This window comes from Vipera ursinii, assembly GCF_947247035.1.
Source record: "Vipera ursinii genome assembly, chromosome: 7".
Classification (NCBI taxonomy): Eukaryota; Metazoa; Chordata; class Lepidosauria; order Squamata; family Viperidae; genus Vipera; species Vipera ursinii.
The window spans coordinates 68,383,784-68,410,390 of NC_139521.1; the positions used below are offsets into that span (position 1 = coordinate 68,383,784).

A 26,607-nucleotide genomic window follows, 5' to 3' on the forward strand; every position below is an offset into this window, starting at 1 on the left:
CTAAAAATGAGCCAGACTACCATGACGTGGTAACTTCATCTCTCTCCCCCCCACACTCCTTTTTGCTTACACCTTGAGTTTTCCAGCCAGGCAAAAACCTATCCCTGGCTCTTGAGAAAAGATCACAAAAGCGTTGTCGTGTCTGGATTGCATCTCTCTTTTTTCTCCACGTCACTTGGCCGACGGCTATTTCTGTCAGGGCTGCTATGTGCACTACAGACATCGATGTTTGGCATTGAAGATGAAGCCAGCTGCCGATGGTCTCTTTGATCTTTTCCTTGGACAGCTCAGAAGCAGCTGTGTGTCTTTGCAAAGAAGTATTTTCCCTTTGTGCCCCTCAAGGAGGAAACTATCTTAGGGGCTGGGCAAATGACAAGGACAAGCAGGCTGCGCTTCTTGTCCTGATCAAGAAAATAATTTTTCCTGATCCAAACTGGGATGCAGAATCAATGTCTCTCATTCTCCTGGTTGATTCTCCTTCCACCTCACTTCTGTACTAAAGTTGCTGTCAAGCTGAGCTGGAGTCCCTAGCGATGTACAGGTACACATTCATGCATTTTTCTTGGCAAAATACACAAATGGCTGCTTTCTTTTTTTTACTTCCCAGTCTTAATATGCAGCCATGATTACGAGGTCCCCCACCTACATAATAAGCAGAGGTGGCCCCGCTTAGCTTTTACATTCAACCAAAGTCAGCTACGTAAAATTACGTAGCTGAGGTGATCCTATTATCTAATGACACCATTGCATGGAAATTGTGCTATGATTGTCCCATGCGATACAGGTAATCCTTGACTTATGACCACAATTGAGTCCAAAATGTATGTTGCTAAGTGAGACAGTTGTTAAGTGAATGTTGCCTCATTTTACAGCCTTTCTTCCCACAATTGTTAAGTGAATCACTGCAGTTGTTAAGTTACTAACACCGTTGTTAAGTGAATCTGGCTTCCCCGTTGATTTTGTTTATCAGAAAGTCTCAAAAGGTGATCACATGATCCCCGAACACTGAAACATTTCATAAATATGAGTCAGATGCCAAGTGTCTAAATTTTGATCATGTGACCATGATTATGTGTGCACTTTTTCAGTGCCATTGAACTTTAAACAATCACTAAACAAACTGTTGTAAGTCAAGGACTATCTATACCAGGGCAGGCAACCTTGGCTCTTTTATGACTTGTAGACTTCAACTCCCAGAATTCCTGGGCCAGCATGGGCTCATCACGGAAACCTCTCCATTTGTCCTCAGCATGGCTGGCTTAGGAATTCTGGGAGCTGAAGTCCACAAGTCATAAAAGAGCCAAGGTTGCCTACCCCTGACCTATATTATGGGAAGATCCTATACCCTTCGTGCAGTTGCTTTTTGATGTCTATCATGTTGATAGAATATTTTTGCTGTACTATTAGTGTTAGGAATGATTATTTCAAAAACCAGCAGGTAAAAAGACAAGTTGGTTTTTTAAAAGACTCTCACATGGAGGGTCATAAGTTGGGCAATAATTATATATACATCTTTAAATGCTTCTAATGCTATGCTTATTTATTGAGATACTCTGGACAGATCAATATAAATGCAGCTTTATAATTTGTGTCACATATTTCCAACACAAAGTCTCCCTCACCAGGCTAGTTTTAAGTTTCTGAAGAATTGGAGACAGGATACATCTTCTCATTTTGTGTGATGGCTCCAAAGTACAACAAAATTTCTATCTATTTTTCTAACTTCAATGCAGGCTTGGTATTATTCCATTTGAGTACTTCCCTTTCATCCAGTTCACGTCAAAACCATCTCCTGTTATGAGAATTGCTTCGTGTTTTGAGAAACAATTTTTGTTGTGTCTTCTGAGAAATCTTCATTTCATATGCTTCAAAAACTGAAATCTTCCAGAGCAAATTCTTCTGCCTGTTTGGTCTGCTTTGGGTGGAATCCATGCACTCCCATCTGTCATGTCTTTCTTACACAGACACACAAAATTACTAAAAAGTAAAACAGGTGACAGTGTGGTAATTACCCTCTTCCCCACAACACAGCCATTTCCTTGTCCTAAAAATTTGGGTGATGCTAGGAAATTCTTTGCAAACTGTTTCTAAGTTAAAAAAATCTGTAGCTTGGTGCTCTCTGAGCTTGCTTGTTTTCTTGCAGATGTTTCATTACCCCAACTAGGTAACATCCTCAGTAGCTTGAATTCTTCAAAAGGAGTAGCTTTCCAAGTTTTCATTAGTCTACATCAGGGGTAGGCAACCTTGGCTCTTTTATGACTCCTGGACTTCAACTCCCAGAATTCCTGAGCCAGCATGGCTCAGCTTGGAAACCTCTCCCTTTCCCCTCAGCATGGCTGGCTCAGGAATTCTGGGAGATGAAGTCCACCAGTCATAAAGCGGCCTAGGCCTAGGTCAGGGCTAGGCAACCTTGGCTCTTTTATGACTCCTGGACTTCAATTCCCAGAATTCCTGAGCCAGCATGGCTCAGCTTGGAAACCTCTCCCTTTCCCCTCAGCATGGCTTGCTCAGGAATTCTAGGAGTTGAAGTCCACGAGTCCTAAAAGAGCCAAGGTTGCCTACCCCTGGTCTACACTGTGCATTAATCTTAATGACATCAATGATATATGAGTTGTCTATATGCAACTTGGGCCTCTTTCTCATTTTAGCACAAGCCTGTTCCTCTCCCCACAAATCATTTGGCACACCAAAAAGGGCTTGAAAGAGGACAATTTTTCCCCCCTCTATGCTATAGTACAGGGGTTTCAAACTCAATTTCATTGAGGGCCGCATCAGCATTGCGGTTGCCCTCTGGGAGCCGGGTGGGTGTGGCCAGGGTGGGCGTGGCCTACTGGGTGGGCGTGGCTAGAGTGCGTATGGCCTACTGGGTGGGCGTGGCCAGCTCTACATCATTGGCATCAAGGGTGCCTATGGGGGCCTGGGCAGGAGTGGGACAGATCTGAGGGTCTCTGGCAGAAGGAGGGTCTCTGGGCCAGGGCCTAGGCAGTGGGGGCCGTTCCCTCACTGTTTCCAGGATGGCTTCGCGGGCCGCATGAAACCACTTAGCAGGCCAGATCCGGCCCCCGGGCCTTGTGTTTGACATGTCTGCTATAGTAGAATAAGGATAAGATGCCAGGTGAGAGTTCCTTGCTGTATATCTTCTCCAAACTTCTATAAGGAAATATATACTATAGGGTACAGGTAATCCTTGACTTACAACCATAATGGACCCTGGATTCAGATATAATACAAAACTATGCAAGTATGTAAAAGTTAAGAATCTCTTGTGACTTGGGCCATTTCTTTAATTGTATCTTTGGAGGTTGCAGGTGCCATACTTCAGAAGGCCCAACAGATGCGAATACTTATTGCTGACTCATGCTTTGTGTACTAGCCAGCTGCAGTACTTACTCACAGCCTGGTATCAATCACAAATAGATACTCACCTCTAATTTGTCTTAGATGTCAACAGCAGGTCCTAAGGAACGTGCTGGATGATGGGTTGATTCCGCCTTAGGTTTCCTTAAGGTGGAAATGATGTGCTTGACTCCACTGATGTTAATTACTCAAATAAGTTGCACAATATCTGTTGCCCCACGAAGCTGATTCACTCTCACATATGGAAGCATAGAATAAAGTGAATAACACCCTTCTGGATAACTCATGTGGGATTGGTTAAACTCTGGAAGCCTGGTGGAATTTTCCATCTTGTGACTGACTGGTTGATGACCTTAAAGCAACAGAAATTCCCTGTTGGAAAATTGCAAGCAGGTTTGCCGTCCCCTTCATAATAAAATGAAGCTCCTTACAGATTTATTGAATGTAGAATTTGTCAGCCATGTTGGCTTCAGGCATTCTGGGAGTTGAAGTCCACGGGTCATAAAGAGGCCATAGTTGTCCTCCCCTGGCTTAGCCAGAATCAGTGTCAAAACTGTCCGCCCAACTCTATGTATAAGGATTGACACATACAGCTGAGTAACTGCCCCATGTTGCCTTATTCAACCAGGATGTGATATATTCTAAGCAGGTTTTGCATAGAGTAGCATTTGCTGCAATGGAACTTTAACACCTTTGCAGCATGGTATATGAACAAATAGGTGGTGATTTTTTTTTCTCTCTCTCATTTACAGAGAACATACATCTTTACTTTTCTGCTGAGCTCTCGGCTTTTTGTGCACCCTTATGAATTAATGGCAAAAGTCTGCCATCTTTGCACCGATCAGCAGAGGCGAGTGGATTCTGCAGCTGATCAAGTAAGTGGCCCACTAAGTCTTTGGATTTGAGGCCTGTGCCAGGAGAAAGACAGGAAAGGAGAGAATCTGAATTCTAAATACATTGGAAACTAACTGTTTATGATGCTGGCTAGTTGAATTTATAAGTTTTCCCTCTTTTTTTCCCCCCAGGAAGTTCACTCTTGTGAATCTAGTCCTTTTTTAAAAAATTAATTCTCAGAACAGACTTACAATATGTACTCACTGAGATCCAGTGAGGATCATGCCTGTGTGAGTTTGTAGTAGAGAGATGCAAAATCAAGCGTTCTAGAGAGAAAATGGCCAAATGCATTCTGGGTGAAAAATGGACCCTTTCAAAGAAAAGTGGAATGGTCTGTCTCTAGAATGCGGATTTTGAACCTAATTAAACTGAAGCTGGCTGTTTTTGGATCTGGTGGAGCATATAGGTAGTCCTTGACTTATGACCACAATTTGGACTTCCATTGCTAAACAAGGCAGCTCAATGAGTCACATCTGATTTTACAACCTATTTGTGACACGGTTGTTAAGTGAATCATTCTTTTCAGCCGTTAAATGAATCCGGCAGTTAAATGAATCTGCCTTCCCCTCTTGACTTTGCATTGACTTTATGACAGTCGCAAATGCGTGGACCAGTTTTAAGTCACCTTGTTTTAGTGCCATTGTAACTTTGAACAGTCACTATGCAATCAATTATAAGTTGAGGACTACTAGTAGTTATCACCTCCAGGAGTATGTGTGGTCCACTTTAAGAAAGACACAGACAAAACTGGAAAGGGTGTGAGAAAGAGAAAACAGACATTTAGATTCCTGGAAGACTGGGGAAATTAGGAATATTTTACCACAGCAAAAGATGACCCATTGGATATAGGATAATTCTCTTCAAATACCCAAAGAATATTTGGGGAGACCCAAAGAATGTCACATAGGAGAGGGCCAAGATTTGCTTCTACTGTATATATTTCCCAAATGCAGGACACAGAATAATAGGTTTATTTATTTTAAAAGGAAGGCTCATTCCAATGTAATGTCGGGGGGGGGGAAATCTTGATGGTAAGAATTCAGTAGGGAAAGCAGGTATGGATCGAGGTCTTTTTCCCTTGAAATGTATTTATTTATTTGTAAAATGTATCGGCTGCCCATCTTACCTCAGGGTAACATTTACCTCAGGGTAAATGTTCATGCAGAGGTTGGGAAACCATTTGCTGGGGGTGGAAGTTAATTTGGATTTTTTTTTTTACTAAATAGAAGGACAGAATCAGTAACCTCTTTCAGTTCTTCGATTTGCCCATCTTCCTTAACACTGTCATGTCACCTATCTTGGAATGCGGTAAAGAAAACCTATATTCTGCCCAACTTTCAAGGAGATTTCCCCAGTCAGCTTTGTAATCACTTTTCTCTTTCACTTCACCTTTCTCTCCAGATCCGGTTAAGGAAAATTGCCCCCAAAGTCCTACAACTCTTGACCGAGTGGACGGAGACATTTCCGTACGATTTCCGGGATGAGCGCATGATGAGAAATCTAAAAGAATTGGCCCACCGAATAACCAGTACAGATGAGGTGAGTTGCCAATAAAAGAAAATAATATGCAGAATGTTTATATATGTGGAATATAGGGTAACATGGAATGTAGTGGTTATATATGTGGAATGGAATATACAGGTAGTCCTCGACTTACAGTCCCAATTGAGCACAAAATTTCTGTTGCTAAGCAAGACAGCTGTTAAGTGTGTTTGCTCCATTTTACAACCTTACTTGCTGCAGTTGTGAAGTGACTCACTGCAGTTGTTAAGTTAGTAACCCGGTTGTTAAGTGAATCTGGCTTCCCCACTGACTTTGTTTGTCAGAAGGTTGCCAAAGGAGATCACGTGATCCCATAAATATGAATCAGAGGCCACAAATGTGACCAAAAATGGGGGATGCTGCAATTGTCGTAAATATGAAAATGGTCATAAGTCACTTTTTTCAGTGTCCTAACTGTGAATGGTCACTAAATGAATGGTTGTAAGTTGAGGACAACCTGCATGAAAAATGATTAATTCGGCTGTATTTGCAGAATACGTATAGAAGTAGAATGTCAAGGGTCTTCAGTTGCAACTTCTGTACAAATGGAAATGACCACATGAAAGAGCAGGAAAGCGGTTACATTTCAGCCTTGATAAGTTGCAATAAAAGGTAGATTGGTATATTCAGGGAATGCAAAATCCAGTTCAGCCATTTTATAATTAGTGATAGTTCATAGAAATTTGCAGGTCATTGCAAATTTGCATGAGTCCCCAAGGAGGAAACATGAATGTTTCCTTTGGATCTATCTGTCACTCTCATTTATTCAAAACAATTTTGGATAATGTTTGGTGTTCTGATTTTGGTAAAGTCTCTCTGAGCTTTGTCAGAGGGGATACAATATAAGCAGTTACATCAGAGAGAACTCATTCCATCTCACATCCATTCTGGGGATGGTAAATTAGATTTAGCTAGCTTTCCTTTTCTCAACTTGTTTCTTTAACTCCTTTACTCTTGCATAAGGCTGCTTACCCCAAAACATGAGAAATATGTGTCTATGCACAGTTTTCTGCATAGAGAAGGCAGTGGGGTTCCCTGATTTGAATCGATAAATTGCATAGAGATAATAATAAAAAAATAAAAATAAAACCTTTATTGTCAAAGTACAACATGTGTACATTGAGATTAGCTGAGCCTCCCCCCGTGCTCTCTCCCCCCAACACACAGTGACAACAAACCCTCCGTCCCACCACACTATTGTGAACCAACTACACCACACACCGGCCTCCCAAGTCAATTCTGCATAAGATTATGTCCCATTTAAAAGCCTAACAGCCCACAGATAAAAGCTATTTTTCAGCCTGTTGGTACGGCTGGCTATACTCCTGTATCTCCTACCGGATGGTAGGAGAGTAAAGAGATACCGTCCAGGGTGTGAGTGATCCCTGAGAATCTTCCTCACTCTTCCAAGGCAACGAGCCCTGGCGATGTCATCCAGTGGTGTCAGGGGACAGCCCACAATGTCTTGTGCTGTGCTCACCACCCTCTGTAAGACTTTTCTATCCGCAGCTGTCAGACCAGCATACCAAACCACAATGCAGTACGAGAGGATGCTCTCTATAGTAGACCGGTAAAAGAGGGTCATTAGCTGTTGTTCTACCCTGTTCTTCCGCAAGACCCTAAGAAAGTGAAGCCTCTCTTGGGCCTTTCTTAGGATATTCCCACATGGATGTGTGAATTCATCCTCATTGGATATGCTTCATGGCCCCCATGAAGGGACATTCTTTTCCACGGAGGCCCCCACCTTGGTTGATTAGCCTTCCTCTAGAACAGGGGTGTCCAACCATGGCAATTCCCCATGTTTGGGAGTTGAAGTCCACAACAAGCCTTAGAAGTTGCCAAGGTTGGTCTAGAAATTCACTTATTACTGTCCTTGGCATTGTTCTGTAAGGCTGACCTTTGGCAACTAAGATGATGGTAATTGTGTGGTTACTCATAATTTTTCTATTTTTCATTCTTTGCCGCTATTCTGAGCATGTTCAGTCATTGTGTAACTCTTTTATTGTTCTGAATTTGATACTTGAGGTTGTTTCAATTGTTAGAAACCACATTGAGTCATTGTCTGCTTGTGATGTTATACAAACAAGACAGATTAATAGATAACTGTTGTTGAGGAATGCAGAACTATCCTGAGAAATACTGGAGGCAAGAGCAGCTGGAATATTTCATAATCACAAGGAAAATGCCCACACACTACTCTGAGCTAGGAAAATACATGTGTACTTTTTAAAGGATGAGTTTTTGTTGTTGTTGTTAGTTGCGAAGTCGTGTCCGACCCATCGCGGCCCTATGGACAACGTTCCTCCAGGCCTTCCTGTCCTCTACCATCTTCTGGAGTCCATTTAAGCTCATGCCTACTGCTTCAGTGACTCCATCCAGCCACCTCATTCTCTGTTGTCCCCTTCTTCTATTGCCCTCAACATTTCCCAGCATGAGGCTCTTCTCCAGTGAATCCTTCCTTCTCATTAGGTGGCCAAAGTATTTGAGTTTTAGCTTTAGGATCTGGCCTTCTAAAGAGCAGTCAGGGTTGATCTCCTCTAGGACTGACCAGTTTGATCGCCTTGCAGTCCAAGGGACTCGCAGGAGTCTTCTCCAGCACCATAGTTCAAAGAAAGGATGAGTTAAAGGAAGCTTTTCCCAGTGGTAGTATCGTCCAGATATATTGGGCTTTAATATTATTTTGTATAAATAACTCAAGGTAGTGAACATACATAACACCTTTTTTTCTTCCTGTTTTGCCCACAACAACAACCCTGTGAGGTGTGTTCGGTTGAGAGAGAGAGAGAGAGAGGGTGACTGTCCCAAAGGCACTTAGTCTGCTTTCATGCCTAGAACTCACAGTCTCCTGGTGATTGGTCCAAAGTCACCCAGCTGGCCTTCATGGCTAAGGTGGGACTAGAATTCACAGCCTCCTGATGATTGGCCAACTGATCATATCAGCTTTTTCCACCCAATATCCTAAAACTCCACTATATAACATCTCATAAGTTCATCAACCTTTACACAGGTCTCATTTCAGATCTCTAAGGTCTTATGCATGAGTTGAGGAAGATGGTCCATTGCATTAAATGGGGCTGTAACAATGACATCAGAAGTTAGACGTGTAGTTGACCAGACAAATATTGTACAAAGGAAATATGAAGGTCTTTTTTTCTGTCTTTCCAGCCTCACATTATCATGTTAGGTGGAATGCAAACTCAGAAAAGCTTGCTGCTCGAAGGATTTAAGGAGGACACAAGAGAATTTGTCATATTAAATCAGTTTTTCATCCATAAGTGACAGATGTAGACAGATGTATGCTCAGTTCTACATGTTGTAGAACTGTGTAGTGGCAGTTGTTGTAATAAATGTTGGACCTTAAGGCAATGTTTCTCAACCTTTGCAACTTTAAAGATGTGTGGACTTCAATTCCCAGAATTCCCCAGCCAGCATAGTGGGGGAGTTGAAGTTCACACATTTTAAAAGTTGCCAAGATTGAAAAACACCATCTTGAGGTTTGCACTTGGTTGGCTTTGAACCTAGGAATTGTCTTTCAGTTACAGTTATGAAACTGTTAGAAAGATTTTTATTGTTTATTTCAACTTTCAAGTCACCTTTGAGAGGGTTGTTTTGTCCGTGGACAATCCACATGCAATTTTAAATAAGTGCTTCTGTTTTTGCATACTGAAAATGAGATTTGAAAAAAGAAATGGAAAAGTCAATATTGTAATACAATTCAGAGTGCCGTAAATTATTTGTGATGTTGACCAGCAGTTTCTTTGTAAAAGTAAATTGTGACCTTGTGTGTGCATCGCACTGCATTGCGGATCAGGACAAGGAGTGTTGGGCTTCCATGAATATGACTTCCATCAAGGCCACCTTCATAGATTTATGCTTTCCATTTTTAAAATCCAGGAACTGGCAATTGATTCATATTTATGACGGTCACAGTGTCATGTGAAGTGACCAAAACTTGCTGCAACCACCCAGCAGAGGGGGGGGAATAAAAACCAAACACCCTCCACCCCACCCCCGCTGCCAATCCTCAACAGAAATGCCCACAACAATGAAAACCTGGAAGAGCGCTGCTGGGCGGGGATGCAGGTGTCTTGCTCGGCTGTGGCTTGGGGGGCATTTTTTTTTGTGCCATTGTAACTTTGAACAGTCACTAAGCGAACTATTGTAACTTGAGGACTACCTGTACTTCATCACTTTTTTCCTTTTTTTTTTTTTTTTGGTCATCACGTTTTTGACACCTTGCTAGGCGACTAGTGGTACTCGGATGTTGCCATATCCTAAAAGTGGTACAATGGGTGAAAAGGTTGAAAAGCCCTGGTCTAAATAACAAACAACAACAACATTGCCAGTGTGATTTGATTCTGATCCCTTAAGAGAAGGTAACATTTCTGTCCACTCGAACAGACAAAATTTGGTACATCAAGAACCACACTTTGGAATGGCGAAAGAAGAAGTCAGTGTAATGCAAGATCTTAAAGTGAAACAACATAGGCGGGTTTAAGTTCTCCATATTGTATTGTTCCATGTTGTCCCTGGTTTAGTAGGCCAGGAAGAGAGCAAAACCAGGGTTGGACCTTGAACTTCTTTTTGATTGTTGTTGTAGTTGTTGTTCAGTTGCTAAGTCATGTCTGACCCTTCACGACTCCATGGACCATAGCACACCAGGCCCTCCACGGTCTCCCAGGGTTTTCCCAAACTCATGTTCATTGCATCGATGACACTATCTAACCATCTCATCCTCCGCCATCCCCTTCTTTTTCCTTCCATCTTTCCCAACATCAGGGCCTTTTCTATATTCGGTGGTCAAAGCATTTGAGCTTCAGCTTCAGAATCTGTCCTTCCAATGAACAGTCAGGGTTGATTTCCTAAGATGGACTGATTTGATCTTGACTCCAACACCACAATTTGAAAGCATCAGTTTGCCGATGTTCAGCCTTCCTTAACGGTCTTAACTTTCATACCAGAATGTTTCGTACCAGAATGAAATGGAAAGGCACAGGTGCCCATGTATTTAGTTTTGCCTTCCCTCATTACTCTTGAGTATCAACCATAACCAGTCGTACCAACAGAATATTTGTAGCTCAGAATTGAACTGTGGCTTCCTTGGTGCACTCTGAGGTTGGTGGTTTTCTTACAGACGTTTCATTACCCAACTAGGTAACATCGTCAGTGTATGAATGAAACATAAAGTTAAATAAATAAATAATGTTGGAAGGGACCTTGGAGGTCATCTAGTCCAACCCCCTGCTCAGGCAGGAAACCCGATACCATTTCGGACAAATGGCTGTCCAGTCTCTTCTTAAAAACTTCCAGTGTTGGAGCATTCACCGCTTCTGGAGGCAGGTTGTTCCACTGGTTAATTGTTCTAACTGTCGGGAAGTTTCTCCTTAGTTCTAGGTTGCTTCTCTCCTTGATTAGTTTCCATCCACTGCTTCTTGTCCTGCTTTCAGGTGCTTTGGAGAATAGCTTGATTCCCTCTTCTTTGTGGCAGCCCCTGAGATACTGGAACGCTGCTATCATGTCCCCCCTCGTTCTTCTCTTCATTAAACTAAACATACCCAATTCCAGCAGCCGTTCCTTATATGTTTTAGCCTGCAGTCCCCTCATCATTTTTGTTGCTCTTCTCTGTACTCCTTCTAGAGTCTCAACATCTTTTTTACATCGTGGTGACCAAAACTGGATGCAGTTTCCAGGTGTGGCCTTACCAAGGCATTGTAAAGTGGTATTAGTACTTCCTTAGGGATGCGGTGGCTCAGTGGGTTAGGAGGCTGAGCTTGTCGATCAGAAGGTCGGCAGTTTGGCAGGTCGAATCCCGAGTGCCGCATAACAGAGTGAGCGCCTGTTACTCGTCCCAGCTTCTGCCAACCTAGCAGTTCGAAAGCACGTAAAAATGCAAGTAGAAAAACAGGGACCACTACGGTGGGAAGGTAACAGCGTTCCGTGTGCCTTTGGCATCTAGTCATGCCGGCCACATGACCACGGAGACGTCCTCAGACAAGCGCTGGCTCTTCGGCTTTGAAACAGAGATGAGCACCGGCCCCTAGAGTTGGAAACGACTAGCACGCATGTGCGGGGGAACCTTTGCCTTTTTACCTTTATTAGTACTTCACGTGATCTTGATCTTGATCATCTTCAAGAAAAGAGCCACGCTCAAATTCCCCCCTCCCCCCAAAAAATAACCAGTTGTCATACACACTTGCCATTAACAGAGAATTGCGACAGAATGTATTTGGATGTATTTTTTAGTTTGGGAAGTTTTTAAAAAAACAGCAAAGCCGGTTGTTCTCACTATCCGGGTATATTTTTTTATTGTTTTTGCCATAATGATTAAAAATAGCTATAGTGCCAGCCTCTAATGTCCTTTTCAGTTGGATCTGTCCCTCTAGGGCATGAGAGATGGAATGCTACCAGGGGAAGAAGAAGCAGGGGGAGTGAAAGAAATAAAAGTAAATAAATTGCCCTCACCCATAGTATCCTTCCCCCCCCCCCAGAAATTCAGATATGATGTACATTCGTTCTTTGCCTTTAGGCACCCTGCGTGTATGCCTAGCGTGAAAGACATCTCTCGTTACAGTTCTTCAATCCATCAAGGTCCTTACAAGGTCCTTTACTGGTCTTTTGTTGTCTTTTCACATTTAATCAGAAGTTTAAATTCCATTTTTTTAAAAAAAAAAATGTGAGTTTTGATTTAAGAATAAAAATCTAAAAGGACTTGACATATACACCCGTTCCCTCGCGCACACACACACAGCCTGGATGTAAATTAGAAGTTATCCTACAGATTAAAAGTCGCTTTTGTGGTTTCTTGTTAAAGTTACGTCATAGCCTCAAAAATGCTGGCAAGTCAGTTTTGTGTTGGAAACTCGGCTTGCGCAAACGATTTGGTCACATAGCCACAAGCTAAATCTGTTGAAGGAAGAGGTTAAGCCAGAAAAAGAAAGAAAATTAAAGATGTGGTTTTTACTGGAAGAGTCTATGGTGGACAACTTAAATTGGCACGCGTTTTGTTGTTGTTGTTTTTTCTGTCGCTGCAGTTTCTACCCCCACTTTTTCTTCTCTTTTCTTTTTACAAATCATGTTTTTCATAGTTGTGCAGGTGAGCCAGAAGCAAATTTAATCCTGGATTTCCATTTTAGCTCCCTTTGTACCTGCCTAATTCTTGGCTTCCATTTTTTTTTAAATATATTCATTAAAAATCTCTATATGCATGAGCTTGTGTTCTGCATAGGAAGAAGTGAGCTTCAGAGCATAATACAGGCAGTCCTTGACTTACAACTTTTTGTTTAGTGATTGGTCGAAGTTACAGTGGCACTGAAAAAAAAGTGACTTACGTTTTTCATATGACCCTTGCAGCATCCCCAGGGTCACATGATCAAAATTGGCTTCTTGGCAACCGGCATGTATTTATGACAGTTGCAGTGTCCCGGGGTCATTTGAGACCTTCTGACAAAACAAAATCAGAGGGGAAGCCAGATTCACTTAACAACCATGTTACTAATTGCAGTGATTCACTTAACAACTGTGGCAAGAAAGGTTGTAAAATGGGGCAAAATTCACCTTGTAGCTGTCTTGCTTTAATAGTGAAAATTTTGGGCTCACGTGGTCTGTTGAGGACTGTTTTTTCCTAGAACAAGTATCATATCATTAGTCACATCTGCTGCAGTAATCATTTTGTGACGGTGCTCATATGTGATCTGGTTGTGCCCGTTGGCTCGGAAGAGCTTAGTGGTACATGTTGGGGGCGTGGGGGGGGGTCATCACACACCCCTAGTGCTATCGTATACCCTTGACCGAAGATCGGTACACTCCTATCTGGGATGGTCGTCCTCTTCCACCGAGCGCGCAGCTTCGGGAGGGACGCACATGGAGCGGTGAGGGAGGAAGGGGACACCCGCCTAGCCAGCCAGATCAGCCGAATCAACCCTGGTGATCAATGGGGTGACAGATGTCGCAGCCAGATCGCCCTCACATCCACACACCCCTAGTGCAAAAAAAGGTCTAAGGGGGATTTTCTAATTTGGTCATCTTCGCTTACAGTAATGTATGTAGCATCCCAAAAGCAAAATAAATAGACCAGATCCATTGTTGTCCCCTATTTGGGATGGTGATTCCCACAATTCCCAACTTTTATATTTGGCGAAAACTCGGTTTTTATACCTGCTGCTCCTGCTGTCTCTCTTCTCCCTTTGTCAGCTTTATGGAATTTATTAGTAGGTTTAAGGTGGAAAAACTCAGTGGAGTATAAGAAACTTGCAAATTCTTTTTTTTTAAAAAATACAGTTAGACCATGCAGACTCAAATCGTCAGAGGAATATTATTCTTCATTGCACAGTTCCGCATATTGATATCGTTAACAGTATGTCATGGTTCCGATAGGTGAAACTCTTCAAAAGAGCTTCGAGGCATTGTTTACCTTAAAGAATCTTTTATTCGGGAAGCAAAGCATCGGCACGACATAGTCGAAACCAGAAACTAAATTACCTTCCCCTGGATACAAAGTAACAAAGTGCAATTCCCTCCTCCAATCAACAGTCATAAATCACATTCCCCAATTAGCTTGAATTGTGGGCTTTCTCCCCAGCTCTCCAGCCTGCCAAAACACTATCAGCTCTGGGCCCAATGTCCTTGGGTTCCCACAGCTGAGTTATTATTGTTATTATGACTAGCTGGACTCTCATCCCTCTTCCCCCTCCCAGCAGCAACTAATTCTAAAAGCAATAGAGAAAAATGGCTGCATTTCCATCTGTTGTCAAAGCAAGAACACCCGATGTTAGCAGCATTGACACCAGTACCTCCTGGTGAGAATTTTCTCTTGCAGTTACTTACGCAATCAAATCATTGTGCTTTATTCACTTTATGTGAATAAAGTAATGCCAATAGCAGTGGCCCCCAACCTTTTGGGCACCAGGGACCGATTCTGTGAAGAAAGATTTTTCATGGACCCGAAAGGGCGTGCTTTTATGTGCTGCCTGCATCCCGTGGATGCACTTGTTTGCATGGTCCAGTTGCTGGCGTGCCACGGGCCGGAGTTGGTCCACGGACCCGGGGTTGGGGACCCCTGGCCTATAGCATTGTCATGAGAAAATGAGAAGACACATCATGTTAAAAAAAGGATTTAACAATTGCATGCTGACCTAGTTAGTCAAATGTATAGTTAGCTCACCATTTTTGCTTAGTTTTCTACATTCCCTCTGCTAGTTCCAAGGAGGAGGAGGAGGAAGAGGAGGAGGAAGAGGAGGAGGAGGAGGAGGAGGAAGAGGAGGAGAAAGCCTCAATGCATAAAACAATTGTAAAAGAATAAACAAAAAAAAGTTAAATGAGAATTCTGGGTTTAGATGCAGCTGCAAATCATGATTGCTGTTGTTGAAATCTTCAAAAGGATGTGGTTTCCAATTCTCTTTGGTTGCGAAGCAGTACAGAACCACTTTGGTCTAGTGCAGGGGTTGGCAACCTCGGCTCTTTTATGACTCGTGGACTTCAACTCCCAGAATTCCTGAGCCAGCTATGCTGAGGGGAAAGGGAGAGGTTTCCAAGCTGAGCCACACTGGCTGAGGAATTCTGGGAGTTGAAGTCCACGAGTCATAAAGGAGCCAAGGTTGCCTACCCCTGGCCTAGGCCTAGGCTGCTTTATACTCGTGGACTTCAACTCCCCGAATTCCTGAGCCAGCCATGCTGGCTCAGGAATTCTGGGAGTTGAAGTCCACGAGTCATAAAAGAGCCGAGGTTGCCGACCCCTGGTCTAGTGCATGGGGTCTTCAAACTTGGCCCTTTTATGACTTGTGGACTTCAACTCCCAGAATTCCTCAGCCAGCATGCCTGGCTGAGGAATTCTGGGAGTTGAAGTCCACAAGTCATAAAAGGGCCAAGTTTGAAGACCCCCTGGCCTAGTGGTTAAGGCACCAGGCTAGAAAGCAGGAGACCCTGAGTTCAATACCCACCTTAGCCATGAAAGCTGGCTTGGTGATTTTGGGCCAGTTACTCTCTCTCAGCCCAACTTACTTCACAGGGTTGTTGTTTTGGGGGAAATGAGAGAAGGAAGGTGTGTTGGATTTGTTCACTGCCCTGAATTATTTGTACAAATAATAAAGGCGGGATACCAACAAGGTCCTCACGAGCAGATCTTCTGGCATACCGTTATGTGTAAGCTCCACCAATAGAAAGCATTTCAGGTATGCAAAAATGACGATCACTTTCATTATTTCTCTTTCCATTGACAGGCCTATCGGAAAAACGTGCAGCAAGTCATCCAGAGCCTCATTCGTAAGCTGGCTTCTCTTAACCAATATGAGGAAGTTCTTGCAAAAATCAATGCTACTTCAACCGATAGGCTGACGGTTTTAAAGACCAAGCCCCAGGCCATCCAACGAGATATCATCACCATTTGCAGCGATCCTTACATGTTAGCCCAGCAGCTGACTCACATAGAGCTTGTAAGTTTATTCCCCCACTGTATTTTACTGTTGTTTGATCATTTTTCTCAGTGATCTTCTACAAAGGGCGGTGCGGTGGTTCAGTAGTTAAGACGCTTGGCTTGTTGGCTGGAAAGCCGGCAGCCCAGGTTTGAGCCCCGAGCGCTTTGCGATGGGGTGAGTTCCCATCCTCGCCTCAGCTCCTGCTAACCTAGCAGTTCAAAAGCATAAGATAGATAAGATAACCTTTATTGTCATATTTTTTTTACTGTGAGCACACTGGCACACATTAAAAATGAAATTCACGCTCTCAAAAGCAATGCAAATGCAAGTAGATAAATAGGTACCACTTCAGTGGGAAGGTAACAGTGCTCCATGAAGTCATGCTGGCCACGTGACCGCGGAAATGTCTTCAGACATTGCTGGCTCCATGACTTGAAATGGTGATGAGCACCACCATCCCATAGTAAGCGACGACTAGCGTGTAAAATCTGCAGGACTCCTTTACTTTTACTTATACAAGGATGAATGTTGACCATGCAGTGGATTTTTTCTTTCTTTCTTTCAGGAGAGACTTAGTTACATTGGGCCACAAGAATTTGTCCAAGCGTTTGTACAGAAGGATACCCTGGACAATGAGAAGGTGAAAAGCGTGAACAATTATAAACTATGGTTAAAATTGCTGGCTGGGGTTGGATGAACCAGGGCATTTGGCTTTTACTTGAGTCTTCATTTGAGTCTTCATTTCTGGGTCCCAACTGGCCTGGCCACTTCTTTAAGCTTATGGAATGAGAGAAGTGAACATAAATGTTCTCTCGCTTTACTCCATAAGCTTAAAGAAGTGCTACCACTTCTTTAAACTCACAGAGTGAGAGAAATGAAGACCTGATTTTTGTTTTCTTCTCAAGAATTCCTATGGGGATCGGAAGAAGTCTCGGAATCTGGAAGCTTACGTCGAATGGTTCAATAGACTGAGTTATTTGGTTGCCACAGAGATATGTATGGTAAGCAAAACCCTTCATTGGTCTTCCTTCCGTATGCGGTGCCCTTTTCTTCCTTCTGATGTGATCAGACCTCAAGAGACTTGCCGGGAGCTGTATTCTATGCACAAGATTGTATGGTACAGAAGAAAAAACTCTGCACCAAACCCCCTTGAGGTTGCAGCTTTTGTTGAATGGAATTCACGCTGGTAATTTATTCCTCGCTATAAGAATGCCTCCTGTTGATCTACTTGAATGTTCCTCTGATGCCCTTGCTTTCTCCAGGTGGGGAATACGTGTGGGTGGGTATATTTTTGGAAAGCTGACAGCCCGGGTTTGAGACCCGAGTGCTGTGCAACAGGTTAAGCTCCTGTTCCTTGCCCCAGCTCCTGCCCACCTAGGAGTTTGAAAGTATGCAAATGCGAGTAGATTAATAGGTACCACTTCGGTGGGAAGCTAACAGTGCTCTATGTGCCTTTGGCATTTATCCATACTGGCCACATGATCACCGAAATGTCTTCAGACAGAGTTGGCTCCCTTGGCCAAGAAACAGACTAGACATGGAAACCTTTATCTCCGGCTCCAGCCTGAAATGTAACTGTTTCTTTAAAAATTAAAAGCGATGTTCTAAAAAGCTCAGCGATCCTTCTTCAAATTTGGGCAAGTTCTCAACTAAATGCCAATCTTGTGTTTTGCTCTCTCATAGCCTATCAAGAAAAAACATAGAGCAAGAATGATAGAATACTTCATTGATGTCGCTCGAGAGTGCTTCAACATCGGCAACTTCAACTCTTTAATGGCTATTATTTGTGAGTATAAATAAGAAGGCTTCCTATCCATTTCCTTTATGTTAATGCTTTGGAAGAAGTGCTTAGATGTTTCCCCTTCATCTAATTCTGCCCCAAATTAGGAAGCTTCTGGATCCTGTTGGATAACCTGGCAGCTTCCACATTTGGGATTTCTAGGAATTGTCTTAAAACTGGTGTTTCTCAACCTTGGCAATTTGAAGATATGTGGACTTCAACTCCCAGAATTCCCCAGCCAGCTATGGAGTTGAAGTCCACATAGGGTATCTTAAACTTATGAAAAGTAATAGACTAGAGAAGGCAACTTTTGAGGTGCCTCTGTTCTCTTCTTTCTCATCTTCTCCATAGTGGCATTTCATGCCCAAAATACGTCCTGTGCTCAACCCAGTTTTATTTCATTGGCGAATCTGTGCAAAGATGGAAAATCCAACCAGGATCCCTCACATAACCTGGTTTTTTGTTGTTGTTGTTGTTTGCATCAGCCAGATTGCCGTACTACACATGCATTAAAAATGGCTGCCATCTTTTAAGCCTTTGACTTAATGCTGAGTTTACTTAAGTCTCGTATTAATTGGAAGTTGCTTAACCCTTGTGAAATGTTCTTCAAAGCTTATTTTATGCATGTCTTCCGGTAGGAAAGCAAAGGAAATCCACCACGTATTCGTCTTGAAACAGATTTCTGTTAAAGGAATTGGTAGCCAGAAATCTGTGCCCAAAACGCTTATGAAAAATATGTGTCTAGAAAGAAGCATACCTCTCTGAATTTCTGTCTCTGCGAATGTTAACCATGATTGCATTTTTTAAATTGTATGTTTTGGGATAATTTGTTGTAACTGAGTGAAAAAAGAAAAATGGAAAAAGTAGATATCTTTACGGTTGATTAATTTCTCCTGTTATTCCAAATTGGCTTCAAATACAGCTGCGTGTTTTATCTTTTATCTCTCGGCTCTTCTCTTTCTCTTTACACTTTGAAATAAAAGCGGGCATGAATATGACTCCTGTCTCCAGATTAAAGAAAACGTGGTCGAAAGTCAAGACTGCCAAGTTTGACATTCTGGAGGTAAGTCTGACCTTTCGATCTGAATCTTTGTTATTCGGTTATCTAAGGAGATTCTCAGTCATCCAAGTCATGGTTGTCCCAAAGATGCTTTTCCCAAAAGCAACTGGACTTTGTTTTTCCTTGAACACGTTTCACTTCTCATCCGAGAAGCTTCTCTAGTTATCCAGTGTTGATGAGTTGTCTCTGGTGTTAGTTCTGTTAATGTGGGAAAACTGAATAAATGTCCTGGCTGCGTTTTCTTAGTCTGATACGCTGCTAAGTGGAACACTGTCAGAGATGCTATGGCTAGAGGTATTGAGACTGCAGCACCCAGAATTCCCAACCTGCATGATCTTAGGTTGGGAATCCTTTGATTTGTAATCCCAACACTTAAGGAAGACAGCATAGTGGATTTTGATCTTTGAAAATGGTTGCCTGTCACTTACCAATGAACCTGTTGCTACTTTCAAATAATTTTGATCATCGGCACTTTCAGCTAGAAATGAAATTTTATAATTATTTGCTTCATCTGGGTTTCCCTCCCCCCTGCCCCAGATTTGGTTAGCTTTTTGATCCATAACCTGGTTCTGACTCTTAACTTTAAAACTGTTCTGTGTCTGCTTTATATTGGAAATGGTCTCCCCAGGTTAAAAACTGGACTTTTATAGCAATATTTTGATGGCATTTGGGGCATTTTCTGCATTTCCACTTTTCCTTCTTCTTCCAGCACCAAATGGACCCTTCCAGCAATTTCTACAATTACCGCACTGCCCTACGTGGGGCAACCCAGAGGTCTTTAACAGCTCACAGCAGCAGAGAGAAGGTACAGTCTGAGAAAGAGAGAAGGGTCGTCTTTGACTTAGGACCATTCATTCTGTGACCGTTCAAAGTTACAACGGCACTGGAAAAAGTGATTTATGAGCAGTTTTAACAGTTAGGACCACTGAAGCATCCCCATGGTCACGTGTGTGTTTGGCAACTGGGCATGTATCATCATCAACAACAATAACAATAATAATAAAATTGGAAGGGACCTTGGAGGTCATCTAGTCCAATCCCCTGCTCAGGCAGGAAACCCTATACCAGGGGTAGGCAACCTCGTCTCTTTTATGACTCATGGACTTCAATTCCCAGAATTCCTGAGTCAGCATAGCTGAATTCTGGGAGTTGAAGTCCATGAGTCATAAAAGAGCCGAGGTTGCCTACCCCTGCCCTATACCATTTCAGACAAATGGTTGCCCAGTCACTTCTTAAAAACTTCCAGTGTGGAGCATTCACAGCTTCTGGAGGCAAGTCGTTGCACCGATTCCTTGTTCTAACTGTTAGAAGTTTCTCCTTAGTTCTAGGTGGCTTCTCTCTTTGGTTAGTTTCCATCCGTTGCTTCTTGGCCTGCCTTCAGGTGCTTTGGAGAATAGCTTGACTCCCTCTTCTTTGGGGCAGCCCCTGAGATATTGGAAGACTGCTATCATGTCACCCCCTCATCCATCTCTTCATTAAACTAGACATACCCAATTCCAGCAACCGTTCCTTATATCAGGGCTTTTCAACCAGTGGTACGGGTACCACCTGTGGTACATTGGCACCTGGCAGGTGGTACGTGACCATCGTAGAAGAGTAGCTGGGGAGGGGAATGAGCTGAACTGGTGGCAGCACTACACAAGTCTGAGCGAGAGATGGCTGGAGCTGCAGGGCTGTCAGCGCTCAGCGAAAGCGCCAGGATCTGCGCCTGGCACCAGCCAGAGCTCACCATTGATCCTGGTGCTTCTGAGTCCAGAAGAAGCGCCGATCAGCTGGAATATTGTAGCATCTCCAGGGTCTTGTGATTTACATTCCGATGCTTGGCAAATGTTCATATTTATGATGGTCACAGTGTCCCAGGGTCATGTGAAGTGACCAAACCTGCTGCAACCACCCAGCAGATGGGGGGAATAAAAATCAAACACCACCCACCCCACCCACCCCCACTGCCAATCCTCAACAGAAATGCTCACTACAATGAAAACCTCGGCCAGGTTTTAACTTCGAACAGTCTCTAAGCGCACTGTTGTAAGTCGAGGACTACCTGTACTTCATCACTTTTTTCCTTTTTTTTTTTGGTTATCAAGTTTTGGACACCTCGCTAGGCGACTGGTGATACTCAGATGTTGCCATATCCTAAAAGTGGTACAATGGGTGAAAAGGTTGAAAAACCCTGCCTTATATGTTTTAGCCTCCAGTCTCCTGATCATCTTTGTTGCTTTTCTCTGCACTCTTTCTAGAGTCTCAACATCTTTTTTACATCGTGGTGACCAAAATTGGATGCAGTATTCCAAGTGTGGCCCTACCAAGGCATTGTAAAGTGGTGTTAACCACTTCACGTGATCTTGATTCTATCCCTCTGTTAATGCAGCCTAGCACTGTGTTGGTTTTGATGGTTGCAGTGTCCCAGGATGTGATCACCATTTGTAACCTTCCTAGCCAGCTTCTGACAACCAAAGTCAATGGGGGGGAAGCCAGATTCACTTAACAACCATGTGGTTCACTTAACCACTGCAGTGATTCACTTAACTGTGACAATAAAGGTTGTGAAATGGGGTGAAACTCAACTACCTGCCTTGCTTAGCAATGGAAATTTGGGGCCCAGTTGTTTGTTGTAAGTCAGAGACTACCTGTATTCATTTAATCCAGGGGTCTTCAAACTTGGCCAGTTTAAGACTTGTGGACTTCAACTCCCAAAATTCCTCAGCCAGGCATCGCTGGCTGAGGAATTCTGAGAGCTGAAGTCCACAAGTCTTAAATCGGCCAAGTTTGAAGACCCCTGATTTAATCTATCCATTGGAATTTGGCCTCCCACTCATCGTATGACTCTGGCTGACCCACAGGCATTATAATGAACAATAAAAATGTCAATAACAACACCAGAAACACAAAGTACATCATTCCATGGGCAGCACACATATCCATATCTACAAACATCTGAAAAACATCTGAATGTCTCGTTTTGGGACATGGGAACAATTTATGGAAGACCAGCAGGTTGAGGGCCATTCAAATTTTGGGCAGACAGGTGTATTCTAGAGGGCACTAAGATGCAAGTAGATGACCGGTAAAAGTGGTGGTGGGGGGTAAAGGAGTTATGGCTATGTAATATACTGAATGCTTGGCTTATTACAAAGATGTGCAACTGTGGCCCTTTTATGATTTGTGGACTTCAACTCCCAGAATTCCTGAGCCAGCCACAAGTCATAAAAGGGCCACGGTTCCCCACCCTTGGCTTACTGGGATGCTTGAACTCTTAAATTCTGCAAAGGTGTTTGACCAGAGCTGATAGTCAAGCAAAGAATCTTACCTTCAACAATCTTTTTGTTGTATAGCTTTATGGAGCTACCTCTGCCTCAAACGTGATGCAGTTTATTCATTATTTGTCCTGAATGTAACAAAGAATTTCCACCTCCCCCCCACCCCTTCTTGTTCCAGTGACAGGTGTGTTGCTAATCTGGGTTCTTCTCTCCCCCTTCCTTTCCTTCTTTTAGATTGTGATCCCATTTTTCAGCCTGCTTATCAAGGACATTTACTTCCTCAACGAGGGCTGTGCCAATCGCTTGCCCAATGGCCATGTCAATTTTGAAGTAAGTACGAGTCTGCTCAGGGTTTCCCAACTTCTCTTAAACCCTGACCTCGTTGAGCAGCAGAGAGCCTAGCTAAGATTTTAGAATGCAGGTACAGGAACTTGGCAAGGGTTACATCAAGGGGCAAACACCAAACACTGGGCTCCGACACGTTTCCTTCCCTTCCAACAGTTGTTTGCTTTTTCGAAGAACCCCGTCTCCCCCGAGCACGTCCAATATGCCTTGTTTTCATTGGCAAAGCACTGGTCTTTTCTTCCCCAACACACAGAATTAAGGAATAGTCCATCCTCAGAGGCATGAAGGAGCGGAACTTGAGCAGAATTCCAAAGGCAACAGTTACAAGGGGTCCTTAGTGCTCTCCGAGCTTGGCTGTTTTCTTGCAGACGTTTCTTTACCCAAACTAGGTAACATCATCAGTACTGGAAGAGAGTGGGATTTGCTCTCAGTTCATAATCTAGTGAATTGCCCTGTCTGAATTGGTGGGGATGCTCTTGGAGGTTCTTTGCTAGGGCTGTTTATTGTTAGCCACTATAAACAGCAAATAGCCAAACAGCAAATAGCCAAACCAAAGAACCGTTTTAAGACCACCCACACAACACTGAGAGGGCAATTCACTCCAACGGGACTCATCAACCTTTCTGGGCTGGTGGCCTGGTGGGAAAGGGAGGGGCAGACACCTTTACGCACGCATGCGCGCACACCCAAATGTAGCTGTGCGAACGTATGCGTGAATGGGGCCGCAAGCAAACAGGCTCTGTAAATGGGGCTGCTAGCGCCGGCGTGAGGGTTGCACCGATTCTAGCGCCAGTGGAAGAATCATACCAAGGGTCGTGCCGAGGCTAGCGCAGGCGCGAAGGTCACACCGAGGCTAGCACCGGCGTGACGATCGCGCTGAGGCTAGTGCCAGTGTGAGAGTCACGCCAAGGGTCGCGCCGAGGCTAGTGCCAGTACAAGAATCACATCAAGGGTCGCGCTGAAGCTAGCGTAGGCGCAAGGGTCATGCCGAGGCTAGCACTGGTGTGAGGCTAGCGCCAAGGCTGGCACAGGTGTGAGGGTTGTGCCGAGGCTAGTGCTGGTGCGAGAGTCACACCAAGGGTCACGCCAAGGCTAACGCCAGCACGAGATAACATAAGCACATGCACACAGACTGACCAGTCACTTATGTAGCCCAATGGCCAAGGGGCACGGCCCGGTAGTGGGCCATGGCTCATAGATTTGGGATCTCTGCACTAGAATATAAACTGAGAGCAAATCCCACTCCCTTCTAGCACTGATGATGCTACTAGTGTGGGTAATGGAACGTCTGCAAGAAAACAAGCAAGCTGAGAGAGCATCAAGGACCCCTCTTTCAATCCTGAGCTGCAAATAATCTCCTTCATTGCAAGACATATCTGATCAGTCCTTCTGAAACAGAAGAGTAAACCCTAAAAAGGTAAAAAGGTTCCCCCGCACATGTGTGCTAGTCGTTTCCAACTCTAGGGGCCGGTGCTCATCTCCATTTCAAAGCCGAAGAGCCAGCGCTTGTCCGAGGACGTCTCCGTGGTCATGTGGCCAGCATGACTAGACACCAAAGGCACACAGAACGCTGTTACCTTCCCACCGTAGTGATCCCTATTTTTCTACTTGCATTTTTACGTGCTTTCAAACTGCTAGGTTGGCAGAAGCTGGGACGAGTAACAGGTGCTCACTCTGTTACGCGGCACTCGGGATTCGACCCGCCAAACTGCCAACCTTCTGATCGACAAGCTCAGCGTCTTAACCCACTGAGCCACCGTGTCCCTAAAGTAAATCCTATATATTGCCTTATTTGAATGGAACCCTTTCACCTGCTTCACTCATGTGCTTTTTTATTATTATTATTTTGCTAATTCCTTGCAGAAATTTTGGGAACTGGCTAAACAAGTGAGTGAGTTTATGACATGGAAGCAAGTGGAGTGTCCTTTTGAGAGGGACCGGAAAATCCTTCAGTACCTGCTCACCATTCCAGTCTTCAGTGAGGATGGTAAGAGAAAAATACCTGTAACTGTTCAGTATATTGTGTATCACACTTATTTTGATAGACAGGGTGATACGTAATTGCCCACTTTTATTTTCCTTCCAACTTCCAACGCCACAGGCTGTGGCATCGATGGAAGCAGTGGATGGAAACTAACCAAGCACAGAAGCAACCTAGAACTAAGGAGTCATTTCCTGACAGTGAAAACAATTAATCAGTGGAACGACGTGCCTCCAGTAGTTGTGGGTGCTCCAACGCTGGAGGTTTTAAAGAAGAGACTGGACAACCATTTGTTGAAATGGTGTAGGGTCTTCTGCATGAGCACGGGGCTGGACCTGAAGACCTCCAACTCTGTTATTACATTAGTCTTGCTTGTCTGAACTGATTGGACAATCAGGCCAGAGAGTGCTTGTGGTTTACGACCACAGCACCACATCCTTGCATTACAAAAACACCAATTTAACCAATTTCCTTGGTTAAAATTCTCCCTTGTCGTCTTGCAGGACTTAGCATTGCTTCCAAAGTTATTTTGGTGCATCTCCCAGTCTTTTTGAACAGTTTTTCAGAGCATTGCTGGGAGAAGGTGGAAGCAGCTAACATGTCTACCCCTCCTTGCGTAATACCATAATAAGGATGTTCATAGGAGCCTTGAATCTCGTTTATGAACTATTACGTGTGCTCCAGTTCACACAAGCTTTTTTTTTAACCCCGTTAGATATGAGAAAATTATTTCCCCCCCAAAGATCTGAGGACCACACGTTTGAAACGATGCCATTGCTATCCCACAGGGAACATGATTCAAGACACTAGAACAGGGGTCTTCAAACCTGGCCCTTTTATGCCTTGTGGACTTCAACTCCCAGAATTCCTCAGCCAGCATGCCTGGCTGAGGAATTCTGGGAGTTGAAGTCCACAAGGCATAAAAGGGCCAGGTTTGAAGACCCTCTACACTAGAAGATATCTGTAATGTTCATATTTTCTTTCTTCTGGTTGCAGCACTTTATTTGGCGTCATACGAAAGTGAAGGTCCAGAGAATCACATTGAAAAAGACAGGTGGAAGACACTCAGGTTAGTGCTAAAGGTTTCCGATGTCCACAAACAGGCTGAATATTTCCTCTTGCATTGGAACTCCTCGCTACCATATTTTTTTTCTGTTGGGATAATAATAGCAATAGCACTTAGACATATATATCACTTCGTAGTGCTTTACAGCCCTCCCCTAAGGGGGTTACAAATATCAGCATCTTATCCTCAACAATCTGGGTTCTCGTTTTACCAACCTGAGAAGGATGGATGGCTGAGTCAACCTTGAGGCATTCAGGATTGAACTGCTGGCAGCTGGCAGAGTTAGCCTACAATATGGCATTCTAGCCCCTGTGCTGCCATAGCTTTTTATGGGCACCACAGCTCTTTATCCTGTTTATAGGATAGGAGTGATGGATATCATTTTGCTTTATACAGGTAGTCCTCGACTTACAATCATTCCTTTAGGGACTGTTTGAAGTTACACCAGCCCTGAAAAAAAGTGATTTATGACCACTTTTCACACTTGCGATCCTTATAGCATCCCCATGGTCATATGATCAAAATTCGGACACTGGTATGTTATTTATGACGGTGGCAAAGACTCGGGATCATGTGATCCCCTTTTGCGACTTTCTGACAAGCAAAGTCAAGGCGGAAGCCAGATTAACAACCATGTTACTAATTTAAAAGCTGCAGTGATTCACTTAACAACTGTAACAAGAAAGGTCATAAGATGGGCCAAGGCTCATTTAACCAATGTCTCACTTTGCAACAGAAATTTTGGGGTCAACTGTGGCCCTATGTCGAGGACTTAGCTGTACATCTTTCTCTCGAAGCAGGCAGACTGGCCCTGATGGCCGTTCAGATGGACACGTGACCTACCGTTCAAAGCAATTGGCAAACTCACCTGAGTGTCTTCTTGATGTTCTAATGGAAGGTCTCCTTTCTCTGT

The 26,607-nt window shown here is 43.6% G+C and overlaps 1 protein-coding gene across 1 annotated transcript in view; it reads left to right on the plus strand.

Moving 5' to 3' along the window:
• The window catches only part of RASGEF1B (RasGEF domain family member 1B), a 47,805-nt gene that overhangs the window by 19,735 nt on the left and 1,463 nt on the right, over positions 1-26,607 (plus strand). The window contains exons 3-13 of the mRNA XM_083367173.1: positions 4,110-4,232; positions 5,653-5,790; positions 16,008-16,220; positions 16,768-16,842; positions 17,108-17,203; positions 17,886-17,988; positions 18,966-19,045; positions 19,752-19,847; positions 22,537-22,632; positions 24,511-24,634; positions 25,625-25,697. Of these exons, the coding sequence (XP_083223299.1) occupies positions 4,110-4,232; positions 5,653-5,790; positions 16,008-16,220; positions 16,768-16,842; positions 17,108-17,203; positions 17,886-17,988; positions 18,966-19,045; positions 19,752-19,847; positions 22,537-22,632; positions 24,511-24,634; positions 25,625-25,697 (1,217 nt within the window). The remainder of the gene's footprint in view (positions 1-4,109; positions 4,233-5,652; positions 5,791-16,007; positions 16,221-16,767; positions 16,843-17,107; positions 17,204-17,885; positions 17,989-18,965; positions 19,046-19,751; positions 19,848-22,536; positions 22,633-24,510; positions 24,635-25,624; positions 25,698-26,607) is intronic.